Raw genomic sequence first — 14,282 nt, forward strand, 5'->3', positions numbered from 1 at the left:
CTGTGTGATGTCTTTGCTGGGCTCCCAGCCTGGCTGATGGGGGTTTATCCACCCCGACCTGAGAGCAGGTGTGGGCCCTCTGTCCCCAGAGCTTCTTGAAGAACAGTTTGTTCTGCAGGGTGCAGCCAGGGTAGGGGGAGAGTTGCAGATACCAGCACAGCCCTGGAGCCTGTTGCAGCTGCTTCCTGTTGTCAGAGGGCTCCTCCACCAAGGGGCTGAGCTCCCTGACACCTCCACACCCTTGCCTAGTTCTCTGTGTGGTATCCTGCCTCAGTAGGCCAGCAACTTCCCACGGATACCAAGGAAGGCTCTGTTCAAGTAGCAAGAGCTCTGAGTGAGGAAGTGCCCTGTGGCCAGGCACATTTCCAGCCTCGTGGCTGACCACCCCCAGTGCAAACAGGGTCCTGTCCTCACATATGCGGGTTCATTTCTGCCTTGTCTTCCCTTCCCTGTCTGAAAGATCTTTCCCATCCCGTCTGCAAAGTCAAGTTCTCCCCACCATTCTCGGTTCCATCTCTTCCCCGAAGCTTTGTCTGCAGTGAGTCTCCCCACCCCCGCTCCACTGGCCGTACTGGACTGTCCGGCATGAAAGTGTGGGCCCTCGCTTCACACTGCCTTGTCTTGTGGTTTGACATTTCACCTAGGTTTGCTTTTTCTCCTCTTCAAGACTCGAAGACAGGATGATTTGGGTCCTTAACCACTGCCTCCTACTTCAAACAAGATCCCTTACAGAGCTGAGCTCAAAAGCCGACCCTGAGTAGTAAGGCCATAAGAAATCCTGGCTGAATGTCCCGTCTCAGTGTCTCTGTTTTGGTTCCTGCCTGAATTTCAGTCAGCTGAGCCACAGTTCACCCCAGACCCTGTAGCATGTTGGGAGGAGAAATTTGGGCTCCTCTGCCTGGTAGTCACATTGCCTCACTGCAGGAAGTGACCCAGGCCTTGCCTGTCTCCCAGCTTGTGGGCCTCCTTGCCTCCAGGTTCCCCTCTGACTAATCATGAGAGTGCTATGGGGCTGACTGGAAGCCACCACTCCTGTCCTAGAAGGGACTTCCCCAGCCTGAATGCTTGCAGGTGGATGGCAAGGGAAGGGGGAGAGGGCTGGTAACATGCAAGGTGGTGCCCTGGTCCAGCTCCAGGGACACGGCTCATAAAACACTCCCAATAGGGGCTGTTCAGCCTGTCTCCATTCTTGCGGCTCTCTTCGCCCCAAGCCTCAGGCAGGGCCTGGCTCATTCTCCCTGGGGGGTCTGAAAGGGGCTGGAGTGGGGGTGGAGTGAGCAGCAACCCGGGACTCTCAGCTCAGCGCTCTTCCCCCCATTGTGAAATGGCCTTGGATAAGGGCCAAGCAGGAAGCTGCCTCCTATAGCTCCGCGGCCTGGCGCCTGGGGTGTGAGGACGGCCCCAGGCCCTTCCCTTCCCAAGGGAGGGCTGAAGCTGACACGGGGAGTCCACCTGCACGGAGACACTGAGCTGCCCTTGGCTAAGTCATGAGGGGCCTATGCCCTCCCTCCTGCTCTCTGTGCCAGCCAGGTGGTGGCAGGCAGAGGGGTGTGTAGAAAGTGCACGGGCCTGGGGCTCAGGGCCCAGGGCTTCCAGTCTCGCCTTTGGCATTACCAAGCTTTGTGATCTTGGTCCAGTCACTTTCCCTCTTTGGACCTCACTCAGTTTCTATTCACTTGTGAATAACTAGAAGGTAAAGGGTTGGACTAAAAAGGTCTTGGAGGCCTCTCCCAGCTCAAGATTGTGACTCACTGAAGTCGATGATTCATTGATGTTATTACCGGGACTGGGCTCTGATCAGACGGGAGTTTGTTCATTGTGTCTGCCTAGGAGTCCCTGTGTAAATCTGCATCTGTGGGTCTGTCACAGAGGTGGAGTGGGCTTCCCCAAACAATCAAGGATGAATGACGACACAGAGGCCAAGAGATGAACACCATCTGTTGCTTTGGGGAGTTGAGACACCTGTTGGGTAATTTGTACAGAACTCTGGCTATATAATTTCCTGTCCTTGACTTTCAGACAGGAAACTTTAAATTTGGGATCCCTAACCATCATGAATAAGGGAGCCCCTCCCACCCACTAAACCCATGAAAGTGTGGGGAGGAGGAAGGCAGGAATAGGTGTTCACGCCCCAGACTTCCAGCCTGGCTGCGAATGCTTGAGCAATAACTATGCTTGCCTTTCGTGGTCTCAGTTTCCCCTCGTACAATATGGGGTATGCTAGCCCGCTTCTTGAGGTTCAGCAAGGAAGGAAATCCTAGATGAGAAGAATCTGTTAAAGTTCACGCATGTTTCTTGAGTGCCACCACCTGATTCTGTACCAGGATGGCCTTCCAGGCATGTGGGGCCAGGGGTTGCCCATGGGGTGTAGCCTAGAGGGTATTGGCAATTCCTTTGTATCTCCCCAAAGCCCCATACCAGAAATCCCACCATTAGAGTCTGTTCTTTTTTTTTTTTTTTTCTTTCTTTTTTTTTTTTTGAGACAGTGTCTTGCTCTGTCGCCCAGGCTGGAGTGCAGTGGCCGGATCTCAGCTCACTGCAAGCTCTGCCTCTGGGGTTCCCGCCATTCTCCTGCCTCAGGCTCCCAAGTAGCTGGGACTACAGGCGCCCGCCACTGCGCCCGGCTAGTTTTTTGTATTTTTAGTAGAGACGGGGTTTCACCATATTAGCCAGGATGGTCTCGATCTCCTGACCTCGTGATCCACCTGTCTCGGCCTCCCAAAGTGCTGGGATTACAGGCTTGAGCCACCGCGCCCGGCCAGAGTCTGTTCTTTGTTTACCATCACCTAAGTTTCCTCCACAAATGGAGGGCGGGTGACATACTGTTTGTCCTGAACATGTGTGTGATTTGGCTACCAGATGGGCTGCCTCCACTCAGCTGGCTGAGCTTGGTGAGAGCCTGGGATTCTGGTGCGGATGGACGGGAGGGTGTTTTGTGGGACTGAATATTTCTACTCAGGGTACTGCTTGAGAAGGAGAGGAAAAGAACAATGAAACCTAGCTTTTCTGCCGCGCTTTCTCACTTATAAGGTATTTATATTCACGTTGTCACACTGAACTCACCACAGCAGTGTGAGGAAGATACTCCCATTTTACAACTGAGGAAATGGAGGCTCACAGAGATTGAGATGACTTTCCTTCAGAGATACAGCCAAGAAATGCGAAGTTGGGCCTCGAATCCAAAGACAGAACTAAGGAGACAGTATTCTGCCTGGGAGTGAGAGGGGGACGGGGCTTGGGATAGGAACCCACACCCAGAAGGAGGGCAAGATGAGGAGTGGAGAGAGAGTCCCATTTTGTTCCACTGTGCCTAGAGCTGGCCTCTTTTCTGCCTTCCCTCCCTTCTTGTCACCTCTTTGGACAGCTGAGAGACAGCTGAAAGCTCGGCACTCCTGAGCTGCCCGCAGGCTACACTCATTTGCAAGTTCTTCTCTGCACAGAGGTGGCTGGCTCCTCAGTAAAACAATGCTCACCTCACAGGACTGTTGGGGACTCAAAAGAGGATATATGTAAGCACCTAGAAATGAACCGGGCACTTAGTCACTTCTCGAGAAATATAAGCAAGCTATTGTATGAGAAAAAAAGAGTCTCTTCTCTAGCGGAGAATTCAGTCAGCTTCTCGCACCTAGAACAGTGTCTAACACCGCTTGTTTAGCCTTGTTCAGTGAATGGACGAATGATAATCTTTCTGTAACACGGAAAGTTCTAGTCTCCACAGAAGTAGTTTTGAAAAATAACAACCACAATCTTGGATATTCTTAGGGTTGATCTAAGGTAAATGATAGGGCAAGATCTGGGAGTGTCTGAGGCTGCGCCCAGGGCTGCGCTTGTCTGGTGAGGCCAGGGCGTCCCCTGCTGGCCCGAGGCGCGCCGCAGGCAGGTTGAGGCCACTCCTCACCTCTGCGATGGCGCCTGGAGGGAGGGCGTGGTGGCGTTGCCTACTTCCTTGCCCTGAGCGAAGGGAAGGCCAGTGCTAATCACTGACACTTGTGGGTTCTGGAAACTTCCCTAGGGCCCCCAGAAGGGGCTGGGAGGGGGGGAGAAAAGCAGCAGTTCTCAGAATTTTGGAAGTAGAAGTGACATTAGCAATCTAGCCTAAGTCCTGAACGTAACAGTGAAAAAACTTTAAAAAATACATCAACTGGGTGTTTACTATGAGCCCTTTACTTGGATTATGTCCTTGAAAGCTGACAACAACCCTCTGAGGCAGGTTCCCTGTGGAGGATAAGGCACAGGCAAGCACCTCGTGCAGGGCCTCACAGCAAGTGGGGAAGCAGGGTGAGCCTGGGGCGTCTGACTCACAGTCCAGGACACCTGTGCTATCTCTCTAGGGCACTGGGGCTTGCGATTTCAATCCAGGACTTCATCCTGGGGTGGGGATGGAGAGAGTTCCTGGGGCCCTGAGTTGGCTGAGCAGATACAATGCACACTTGTTGACCAACTGCAGAAAAGAATAAAGGAATTGGTAACTGCCAGTGTTGGAGTGGATTCAGTCCAGGGAGTGTGTCAACGTGGCTTCAGGGTGGTTACTCTCTCTGGGCATCCAGGCTTCCAGGACACACTCTCACCTCCCTCTGGCCACCCCTGTGGCCCTCTCTAGGATGACTCCACCAGAGCTACCCACCTCCCGCTGGCGTAGGAGGTCTCCCAGCCTTAGGTTCTAAAACTTGTCATGCCGAAGCCAGACCTGCCCAGTGCCATTCCTCGATGTGTTTAGATGACACCCTCCTTCCTTCATCCAGAACTGACCCTTAAATCAGCACGCTGGAGCTACGGTGAGGCAGCTCAGAGCCCAACGTGCAGTTCCCCTCAGACTGAAACTGAAAAGTTAAACTAGCTCAGAGGCCAGTCCTCCGTAAGGTGCACAGTGTCTTGTTGCAATCTGCTTCTGTAGTGTGAATCCACCTTGACAAGGAGGACATGGGAACAGCCCACTCCCATCCAAGGGACTGCGGTGTAAAAATGCATACCTTAGCTCATTTACTCCTCCCTTTGACATGAGGTAGGCACTTTTATGACTTCCCCATTTTACAGATGAGGACACTGAGGCACAGAGAGACTTAAGCAATTTTGGAATATGCAAAAAAGATTACTGGAAACAAATACATTAAAGAAAAAGATAAACTCAAAAACAACAATAACAAAAAACAAAACGAAACAAAAAATAGTGGATGTTTCCAATGAAAAATTATACATTGTTTAGAACACAGCCTTCTGGATTAGCTGATTTCTAGCCTTTCATTTCCTTTGCACTATTTTACAACTCTGTAGGTTGTAGAGACTCAATGGCAATGCAGAGGATTTTTGTCTATGGACATACAAATGCTTCTGTTCAGTGAAGGGACAACCTTGGGTCCCTCCTGTGCAAAATCCAATTTTGCTTAACAAATTCATTCCAGAATTCCTGATGCTTACTGGATTCTCCTTTGAATGGACTGTAACATACATCTCGTTTCCTTATTTATAGGTTAAACGCAATAAAAATTTTTTTGAGACAGCATCTCGCTGTTTCCCTGGCTGGAGTGCAGTGGCACAATCATGGCTTATTGCAGCCTTGACCACCCCAGCTAGGAACCCCATCCAGGAACTAGCGACTTTGTTTTTAACCATTGTACTTTCCAGGCACTGCAAAGTGTAATTGCATTAGAGTAACTGCAGCTGTAAATTAATCAGCCCTAACCTGAACAAGATCCTTGACCCTAATTCAAACCCTAACTGAATTCCTGACCCTAATTCAAAACCAACTCTAATTAAAACCTAATAAAGTGTGCTCTGTCTGAGGAAAAAACACATTACCCCGCATTTCGGGAGAGACCATCTCAGGCTGCACAAACAATCCTACTTACTCAGGTCCCTTGGGTGGGCCCGGCCCTGAGGAGCAGGAGGTATTTTTCAGCGCCCATCTTCCTGTAGTATCCCCGCCCATGGAGAAGTGGCCAAAGCTGGTACAGTGTTTTGTGTCCAGGGCCTTCATTTTGCTCTTGGTGCTGCCTGGGCCTTTGATGAAGCCCCCATGATATCGGAAGGGATTTGGGAACCATTTTCATGTCATGCTTCTCCTAGAACTGTGAAAGGGAGAGGAAAAACTGAGGGAGAGGGAGCAGGAAGGTGTGTGGCCTGCATGACTTAGAGACAGTGACCCAGCTCCATGCCTCACATACACACTACTCTGCTCCAAGGCCAAAAGCCATTAACCTCTATTATGCATTTAGATTACAATTTGATTAATGATATGTTACCCTAATCACACATAATTGCAAGTTAGGATTTGGGGTGCTGGAAAACATCAAAATTTAACCATGTTATATTGACATAGACTCTCAATTTCATTGTATCCTGAGCTACCTTTATTCCTGATTGATCACATACAACACCATTTTTCTCACTGAGAAATTTATTTTCAGATACAGTCTTTTAAATCAATGAACTTTATCTTGCTTTTACTCATTGTTTTAATTCTTTTAAGCTCAAAAATTTAAATTTAGCAACATTATTTTAATTCATTGTACTTCCTTTTATGTTCCCTTTTATTTATGGCAAATGATACTGGTTTTCCACTTATGATCATGATATTAAATACACTTAAGTATAAAATGAGTCAATTTAAAGAAAAATATTAACTAACAGTACAGGTGGTATTAAGATAATGGCAGAAATCAGGATGGTGATGTTGAAATGATGGAAGGTGTGTGGCTTATAAATAATAACACTATTTGATACTGTACTGTTTATTGGGCATTTACTATGTGCTAGGCCCAATGTAATCAATGATAGCACTGTTCAATAGAATTAGTGATGAGGGAAATGCTCTACATCCGCACTATCCAAGCCACATGTTGCTACTGAATCCCTGAAATGTGGCTAGGGTGACTGACGAATTAAAATTTTAAAATTAATTTAAACATCTATATTTACCATATTAGAGCAAGCCTAAAGGTCTTACATATAGTATTTTATAAAATCTTCATAACATCAATGAAGTAAGCATTATTATTGTTATTTTGCTAGTGAAGAGACTTAGGCCTTGAGAGGTTGCCTGAGGCCACATTATTAGTAAGTAGTAGAGGTAGGATCTGAACCCCGATCACTTTGACTTCTGAATAGGTGCTCTTGGTCATTTCCCACAGAAAAACAAAGCCCAAAGAATATTCTGTGAGTAGTTGAATTGTACTGGCTCCAGTGCTATGCACACATTCCAGGTACTAGGACATAGACATCTCTGGGGGATCATCCAGCCGGCCACCGACATTTTTGCAAAAGTCCAGATGCTAGTGTGATTGCAATCACATTAAACTTTGAAGATAGCCAACAGGACTCATGCAGGTGTAGATGTGAAAATTAAAAAGAAAAAGAACAGCTGGGGGCAGTGGCTCATGCCTGTAGTCCCAACTACTTAGGAGGCTGAGGCTGGAGGATAGCTTGAGCCTGAGAGGTGGAGACTGCAGTGAGCTGAAATTGTACCACTGCCCTCTAGCCTGGGTGACAGAGTGAGACCCTGCCTCAAAAAGAAAAAGGAATCTGAGATGACTCATGGGTGTTTTTTTTTTGAGTAACTAGGCAGATGGTGGTGCCATTTAATAAATAGCAAAGATGTGGGAAGTAAAAAGTTTTGATTTGGTCATGTAATATCCGAGATGCTGGTTATACATCCAAGTGGAACTACCAAGTAGACAGCTGAATATGTAAGTTTGGAGCTCAATACAGAGGTAAAAGCTATAATTAAAAATTGGGGAGTCATCTTCGTACACCTCAGGACTAGCAAAGGTTAGAACAGTCTGGTGAAAACGCCTCCTGTAGGGCCACCAACACAAGAGCACTCTGTGATTGGCGCCGTGTGAATAACCTCTAGCGTGTACGTCCAACCGTTTGGCTTCCCTGGGCCAAGAAGAATTGTAAGAATTGTCCTGGGCCATATGTAAAATAAGCTAACACAAATGATAGCTATGAGATAAAAAAATTTTTCAAAAAGGGCCCATGCATAATTTTGGTGGTATCTGCCAATACAGATGAGCCAAAAAAGTCCTCACATTCAAATGGCTGGACACCCATGCAAGAGCCCCGGGCCTTGGCATTACTAGCTCAGAAGCTGAAGTCCTGGTTGCGAGCACCAGATTGACCCACGGTAGGTCAATGCTTGAGCCCCGCTGCTGAGGGCAGGTGAGTGACTCTCTGACCCTTTTATTTAATTATTTATTTATTGCCTCTCACCAAAATCCACACAACAGGGGACTGCAAACAGGTTCAAATCCTGGAGAACCAAAAGCCAATACAGATTGGCTATACAAGGTCATCAGCCTAGGGCAGGAAGTGGGCAAAGGGCGCTGGCCATTTGGAAGAAAATGTGAAATCAGAGAGTGAACATATTTAAGCCATTAAGTTTGTGAATCTCCTAACTGGGCTCCCCATTTCCTGCCTTGTCTCTCTACAGTGTCTTCACAACCCAGACAGGGCCATCTTTAAAAAATGGTAAATCCGATTTTCAGTGTTCTCTTGAAAACTTCCTTAACAAGAGTCTTCTCTTTGTATCTAGAACAAAATCCAAATTTACCATGGTCACAGGCCCTACATAATCTGGTTCCCAGCTACCTCTCCATACTCCTTCACTCCTTGCTCCACAAGCCCTCCTCACCCCCACCCGCACCTGTCAGTCTTAGACACAGGGCAACTTGTTTCCCCTTTGGGGGTTTTGCTCTAGCCATTCTCTGTGTCTGAAACACTGTGTCCCTAGATCTTTGGATGGCTGGTCCTTTCAGCTTTCAATTCAAAGCTCTCCTCTTCGACGAGAACCCCTCTGACCCCAGCCCAAAGCAGTCCCCTTCCCACTCATTATACAGCCCTGCTTAGCTGTCTTCACAGAGCTCATTATCTGAAGCTGTACTACTTACTTGTTTGCTTCATTGTTTATTTCCTCCCTGCCCCTTTTAACCCAAGTTCCAGGAAACCAGAAACTTAGCTTGTCTTATCCTGCAGCATCCCCAACCTCTACAACAGTGCCTGGCACAGACTGAGAGGCACTCAGCGAAAACCTCTTATGTGGTAGAATGCTTGACTTTATAGAGGGCCCAGGGTTCAAGTTGGCTACTGGCAGAGAGGGCTTACAACCCAGTTCTCCTGACTAATCAGAGGTAGAACTAAAAACTGGGCTCCAGCCCCTCTTTTTTTTTTTGAGACGGAGGCTCGCTCTGTAGCCCAGGCTGGAGTGCAGCGGCGCGATCTCGGCTTGCAAGCTCCGCCTCCCGGGTTCACGCCATTCAGCCTCCGGAGTAGCTGGGATTATAGGCGCCCGCCACCACCCCCGGCTCTTTTGTATTTTTAGTAGAGACGGGGTTTCACCGTGTTAGCCAGGATACTCTCAATCTCCTGACCTCGTGATCCGCCCGCCTCGGCCCACCAAAGTGCTGGGATTACAGGCGTGAGCCACCGCGCCCGGCCCAGCCCCTCTGGCTACAGCTAAAGGGCAGCGTTTAGGGAGAATTTAAAGGATCTACAGGAACTTATAATGATGACAATAATTAAAAGAACAATAGCTGATACCTACGGAACACGCTCTATGTGCCAGGCACTGTTCTACGTATTTAATCTGAGTTTCATTTACGCTTCACGACCACACTGCGAAGTAGATACTATCATTACCCTCACTTTATGGATAAGGAAACTGAGTCACTGAATTGTTAGGTAACCTGCCCAGCATACAGCTGAACATAAACTATACGCTGCTATCAAAACTTTCTTTTGCTCTCACTCCCTCACCCTGGCTGGGGTGAGAAGTTCTCTCTCAAGTGACGGCCCAGGACAGCCCCAACGCCTCCAGGTCACTGGCCCCCGGACGTCCCAGGGCGCCGGCCAGGATTGGTGGAAGAGAAGAGATTGGTGGAAGACAATGGAAGCGTAGTAGCGGAAGTCCCGCCCAGCCTAGGCCGAACTTCCGGCTCTCACTGCTAGGGGCTTCAGCGGAGGGAGTGGAGCGAAGCGTCGCCGCGATGGTGTTGTTGGAGAGCGAGCAGGTATGGCTAGGCCTGGCCGGCAGAGAGACGGGGGCGGCTCAGGCTTTGGTCGAGACCTCTGCCTCCTTCTGCGGGAGGACCAGGGCCTTGACGCGGCGGGGCGAGGATTTGAGGCTGGCTAACGGGGCCGGGCCTGTTGTTTTTCAGTTCCTGACGGAGCTGACCAGACTTTTCCAGAAGTGCCGGACGTCGGGCAGCGTCTATATCACCTTGAAGAAGTGTAAGCAGCGGGAGGGGAGCCGGGCGATGCTCCCCGGGTGCCCGGTGTCTGGGAGCCACCGGCGTCTGTCTGCCGCGGACCGCCGCCTTCCTCTACCGTCCGTCACTCTGTACTGGGCACATTCGGGGCTTCGGGCCTGGAAAATGATGGGGATTGTAGCGGGCGCAGTCCCCAGCGCTGAGCCGCCTAGGTTGCTTCTGGTAACAATGGGTCCCAAGCAGCCCAGGGCTCTTTGTCAGGGATCCCAAACGCCGCCACTTTGAGTGGGAGTTAACGTGCTTCGCTATTCCATGTTTCCGTCGTGGAAATAATAGTTTCTCCAGGGTTTCGCCAGACCGTGGTAGCAGACGAGGTGTTTAACAGAACTAGGGCAGCGGGGCTGGATTAGGTCATCACTTACCCCCTCCTCTGTTTTAACTGTTTGTCTGCCGCTCAGCCACGTATGCGGCCGTGTTCACCAGGATGCATTTTTCCTTCAGATGACGGTCGAACCAAACCCATTCCAAAGAAAGGTACTGTGGAGGGCTTTGAGCCCGCAGACAACAAGTGTCTGTTAAGAGCTACCGATGGGAAAAAGAAGATCAGCACTGTGGTGAGCTGAGTTCCTAAGGCTATCTTTTGAAATGTAAACACTCGAATTGAAGAGAGGATGGGGCGTTTCTGAACCAGGCTTTAATTTACTTTTCCCTTTTGCCCTGTGTGGCTATTTCTGAGACCAGGACCTTCCTATACTTCAGTAGTAGAAAACTCAAGAATAAAATAAAATGAAGAAGGTAGAGGTCAAACAGTCGTTAGTTCTGCTAAAAGTTTTGCGGAAATGAATGAAAGTAGCGTATTCGTCCTTATTCGTAGTACTGTAAGGAGCCGTTGGCATAAATATTTGATTCCTTAGCCCCTTACTGTGTTGGGCCTTCAGTAAGCAGTTTCTTGGTACCAGGTGATGCTATTATTTCCTTATCTTTGTGGTTCACATGGCGAATGTGCAGCTAAATGTTAGGTTTCACACTTGAGAAAATATGCATTTTAGTCAAGAGCCCTAGTCTTTCCTTTCAGTGGAGGTTGAATAATGCAAAGGAAGAGTCTTCTTGAGTTGAGTGAATACTACTTTATTCTGCTGTGGCAGAACCAGACTTACTCTCTAATCACATTAGTGTAGGATACTGACTGCATGAAAATGTAGACTAGACTTAGTTGGTAAGTCTCCCGTGACAAGTTATCTTGAGAGGACTTTTACAGTAAAACAAGCTTATGTGGTTTTTACAAATAAAGTTAGATATCATGAAATAACGAAAACCTAAGGAGTCTTCTTCAGAGGTAGAATTTATTTTGTGGTAGCTTGCATTGTGCTTAAATATGCTTGAATTAATGGAAGGCAGGTTTAAAAATAAGATGGGAAGGGAGTAGTTTAAATATATCTTATATTAATGTATAAAAAATTAATACTGAGAAGTCCTCTGACTTTTCTCAGAACCCAGGGAGAACACTCAGTGCCACCTTTCTAAGGGATTTCAAGAGGTGAGAAACAAAGCTTTTTTTTTTTTTTTTTTTGAAGGAGCCTACTGCCTTTCACCTCTTGGTGCAATTCTCATGTGGAAAAAGATGTAGAGCTCCTTTTCTTGTTCTCTAGGCAGAGGAAAGCAGAGTAGAAAAGTAACCATTCATGTATTACGAACCCCTGAAGTTGGGAAGAAGTATTTTAAAGATAAGGATGTTGTCTTCCAGAGGCTTTTGAGATACTGTCTGGGGTGGAGAAGAGGATGCTTATATGGATAATAGGTGTGACCTCTTTTTTCCTTCTCTTTCAGGTGAGCTCCAAGGAAGTGAATAAATTTCAGATGGTGAGTTTTGGGTGTTCCTTATGTCTTCCTTCTCAGGGCAAGAGTCAGCATGATAGTGAACACTGGGTAAGATTGATACTTGGGTTCACTGCTCTCTGGAGATAAGTTTTACTGGTATTTTTCAAGTAAAAGCTGCCAGGGTGTGAATTTCAACGCTAATACGCTCTTCCTTTCTAGTTTTTTTTAGTTAGATTTTGTCTTAGGCTGTAGATATATGCTACCTATAGTATAGTTGAACAAGAAGTTGCCTGCAGTTTTCCATTGAAAAAAACGTAAAAAATGTGTGCAACTGTCTGTGGGTGTTGCAGAAGCTATTATAATGTGAAAGAGTGTTTTATGCTTATACCATTTTCCGGTACAAGTGTCCAGTGGTGCTATATTCTTTATCAGGTAGGCTTCCTGATTTTTGGCTACCCTAAATCCATTATGCAAATAGGGCTGCTGTTCTGCTAATTGGCACATCTTCCCACTAAGGTATGCTCTGTTGTATCTTTCAGGCTTATTCAAACCTACTGAGAGCTAACATGGATGGGCTGAAGAAGAGAGACAAAAAGAACAAAACTAAGAAGACCAAAGCAGCAGCAGCGGCAGCAGCAGCGGCAGTAGCAGCAGCAGCAGCACCTGCCGCAGCAGCAACACCAGCAACACCAGCAACACCAGCAGCAACAGCAGCAACAGCAGCACAGTAAAGGGCACAAATTTCCTGCTTTCACCAATTAACCACTGAATTGCTATTTTTTCCTTTTGGCCACATAGCTAGGTTTCTGGTTCCCCCACAGTAGATGTTTTCACATAAGATTAGGGTCCTGTTGGAAAGAACAGTTGCAGTGTTTATAGGGTAGTTGTGGTAAGAATCTAGTTTATTTTGCATTTGGCTAATTGGTCTGTGTTGCATGGTTATATTCTCCTGGATTATAGATTAAGTCTCTGTAGACATCTCTGTGAAGAACAAGCTATCATTAAACATGTCTGTTTATCAGCACTGTCTCTTTATTCTTTTCCCATCTCATTTTAACAGTTCTGGCAATAACTGTTAATTCTAGAATGATGTGATTAATGAATAGGCTTTAGCTCTATAATATCTTCTAGGTTATTAGAATTGAAACCTGACAGTTTTATAAAAAGTCATGTTATCTCATGAGCTGCTTCCTACCTGGCTGTATAATTTTATCATCATGGTTCCTCAAGTGCCAATGAGTTCTCATAGTCAAATGAGAGTTTGTTTAACCACCTTAGGATAAACATATTACAAAGTCATCAAGAATAAAGGTTCCAAAATAATAATGATTTTTGGTTTCTTTATGCCCTTTAGTTTGGATATTTTCATGTGCTTAGTCATAACAGCCAAGGGAAGAAAAGGCTATATCTTAACGTTCTAAGAGCTCCCTAAAACCTTTAGTGTTAATAGATTTACAATTAAAAAGCAGCAGGTATATGAAAGCATTTATTATATCCCAAAAGATAAATTTATAATATATTACACATGAAAAACTAACAAAGCTCAACTTTGTAGGACAGCTTCTTAGAAAAATTTTTTTTTTTTAAAAGACAGGGTCTTGCTCTGTTGTCCCAGGTTGGAGTGCAGTGGCGCAGTCACAGCTCACTGCAGCCTCAACCTCCTAAGGCTGAGATGATCCATCTCAGCCTCTGGAGTAGCTGAGACTACAGGCATGTGCCACCGTGCCCAACTAATTTTTTCACTTTTTATAGAGATGGGGTCTTGCTTTGTTGCTCAGGCTGGTCTCAAACTCCTGGTTTCAAGCAATCTTCCTGCCTTGGCTTCCCAAAGTGCTGGGATTACAGGTGTGAGCCACTGCACCTAGCCTCTTAGAATTTAGTTTTAAATTATTATGAATGTACAATATTCCGTTATTCTAGTATAAGCCTCTGTTTGAATGAGGTTAATGACAGTTCTTTAGGGTTAAAATAAGATTCTGTAGTAATCATCTCTATAGCTATACAGAAATAGCACAGACACCCTGCAAAAGAAAGGAAAAGGTTATAAGGACAGACTCAGTTTAATGAGTGAAGAACAGAGCTAATAAATTTTTATAACAACCTGTAGGAGCTTTATTTAAGGAAAAATGAGGGAAGGCTAGTCACTAAAAAATTATATAGGTTTTATACAAGGTGTGACTGATGGGGGTCTGTAGTATAAGGTCCTAATAAGGAGATAACCATTCACCTCATAGGCTTCCTTGTTGCCTTTTAAGTGTGTCA

The 14,282-nt window shown here is 46.6% G+C and overlaps 2 protein-coding genes and 1 long non-coding RNA gene across 5 annotated transcripts in view; 1 reads left to right on the forward strand and 2 right to left on the reverse strand.

Annotated features, from left to right (window-relative positions):
• Nucleotides 1-8,176: 8,176 nt before the first annotated feature.
• Nucleotides 8,177-9,858, reverse strand: LOC139355468 (uncharacterized). Its single transcript, XR_011606158.1, has 2 exons — nucleotides 9,751-9,858; nucleotides 8,177-8,526 (listed from the first exon to the last, which is right to left on the reverse strand). It is a non-coding gene; the product is annotated as an uncharacterized lncRNA (long non-coding RNA).
• Nucleotides 9,847-13,041, forward strand: LOC105492453 (signal recognition particle 14). The gene is made up of 5 exons (XM_011759568.3): nucleotides 9,847-10,004; nucleotides 10,152-10,224; nucleotides 10,704-10,816; nucleotides 12,030-12,062; nucleotides 12,560-13,041. The coding sequence occupies exons 1-5, from the start codon at nucleotides 9,981-9,983 to the stop codon at nucleotides 12,749-12,751; spliced, it is 435 nt and encodes a 144-aa protein (XP_011757870.2). The 5' UTR covers nucleotides 9,847-9,980; the 3' UTR covers nucleotides 12,752-13,041.
• LOC105492461 (eukaryotic translation initiation factor 2 alpha kinase 4) overlaps nucleotides 10,721-14,282 on the reverse strand; it is a 108,552-nt gene continuing 104,990 nt past the window's right edge. For all 3 annotated transcript variants that reach the window (XM_011759585.3, XM_011759596.2, XM_071067112.1), the window contains one exon: nucleotides 10,721-14,041. In XM_011759585.3, the coding sequence (XP_011757887.2) occupies nucleotides 13,984-14,041 (58 nt within the window). In that variant the 3' untranslated portion in view covers nucleotides 10,721-13,983. The remainder of the gene's footprint in view (nucleotides 14,042-14,282) is intronic.

This window comes from Macaca nemestrina, chromosome 7 (genome assembly GCF_043159975.1).
Source record: "Macaca nemestrina isolate mMacNem1 chromosome 7, mMacNem.hap1, whole genome shotgun sequence".
NCBI lineage: Eukaryota > Metazoa > Chordata > Mammalia > Primates > Cercopithecidae > Macaca > Macaca nemestrina.

Coding starts and splice junctions, on each gene's coding strand:
- LOC105492453 (XM_011759568.3), top strand. CDS start 9,981: ATGGTGTTGTTGGAGAGCGAGCAG. Junction 10,005..10,151: donor TGTTGTTGGAGAGCGAGCAG/GTATGGCTAGGC, acceptor GTTGTTTTTCAG/TTCCTGACGGAGCTGACCAG. Junction 10,817..12,029: donor AAAAGAAGATCAGCACTGTG/GTGAGCTGAGTT, acceptor CTTCTCTTTCAG/GTGAGCTCCAAGGAAGTGAA.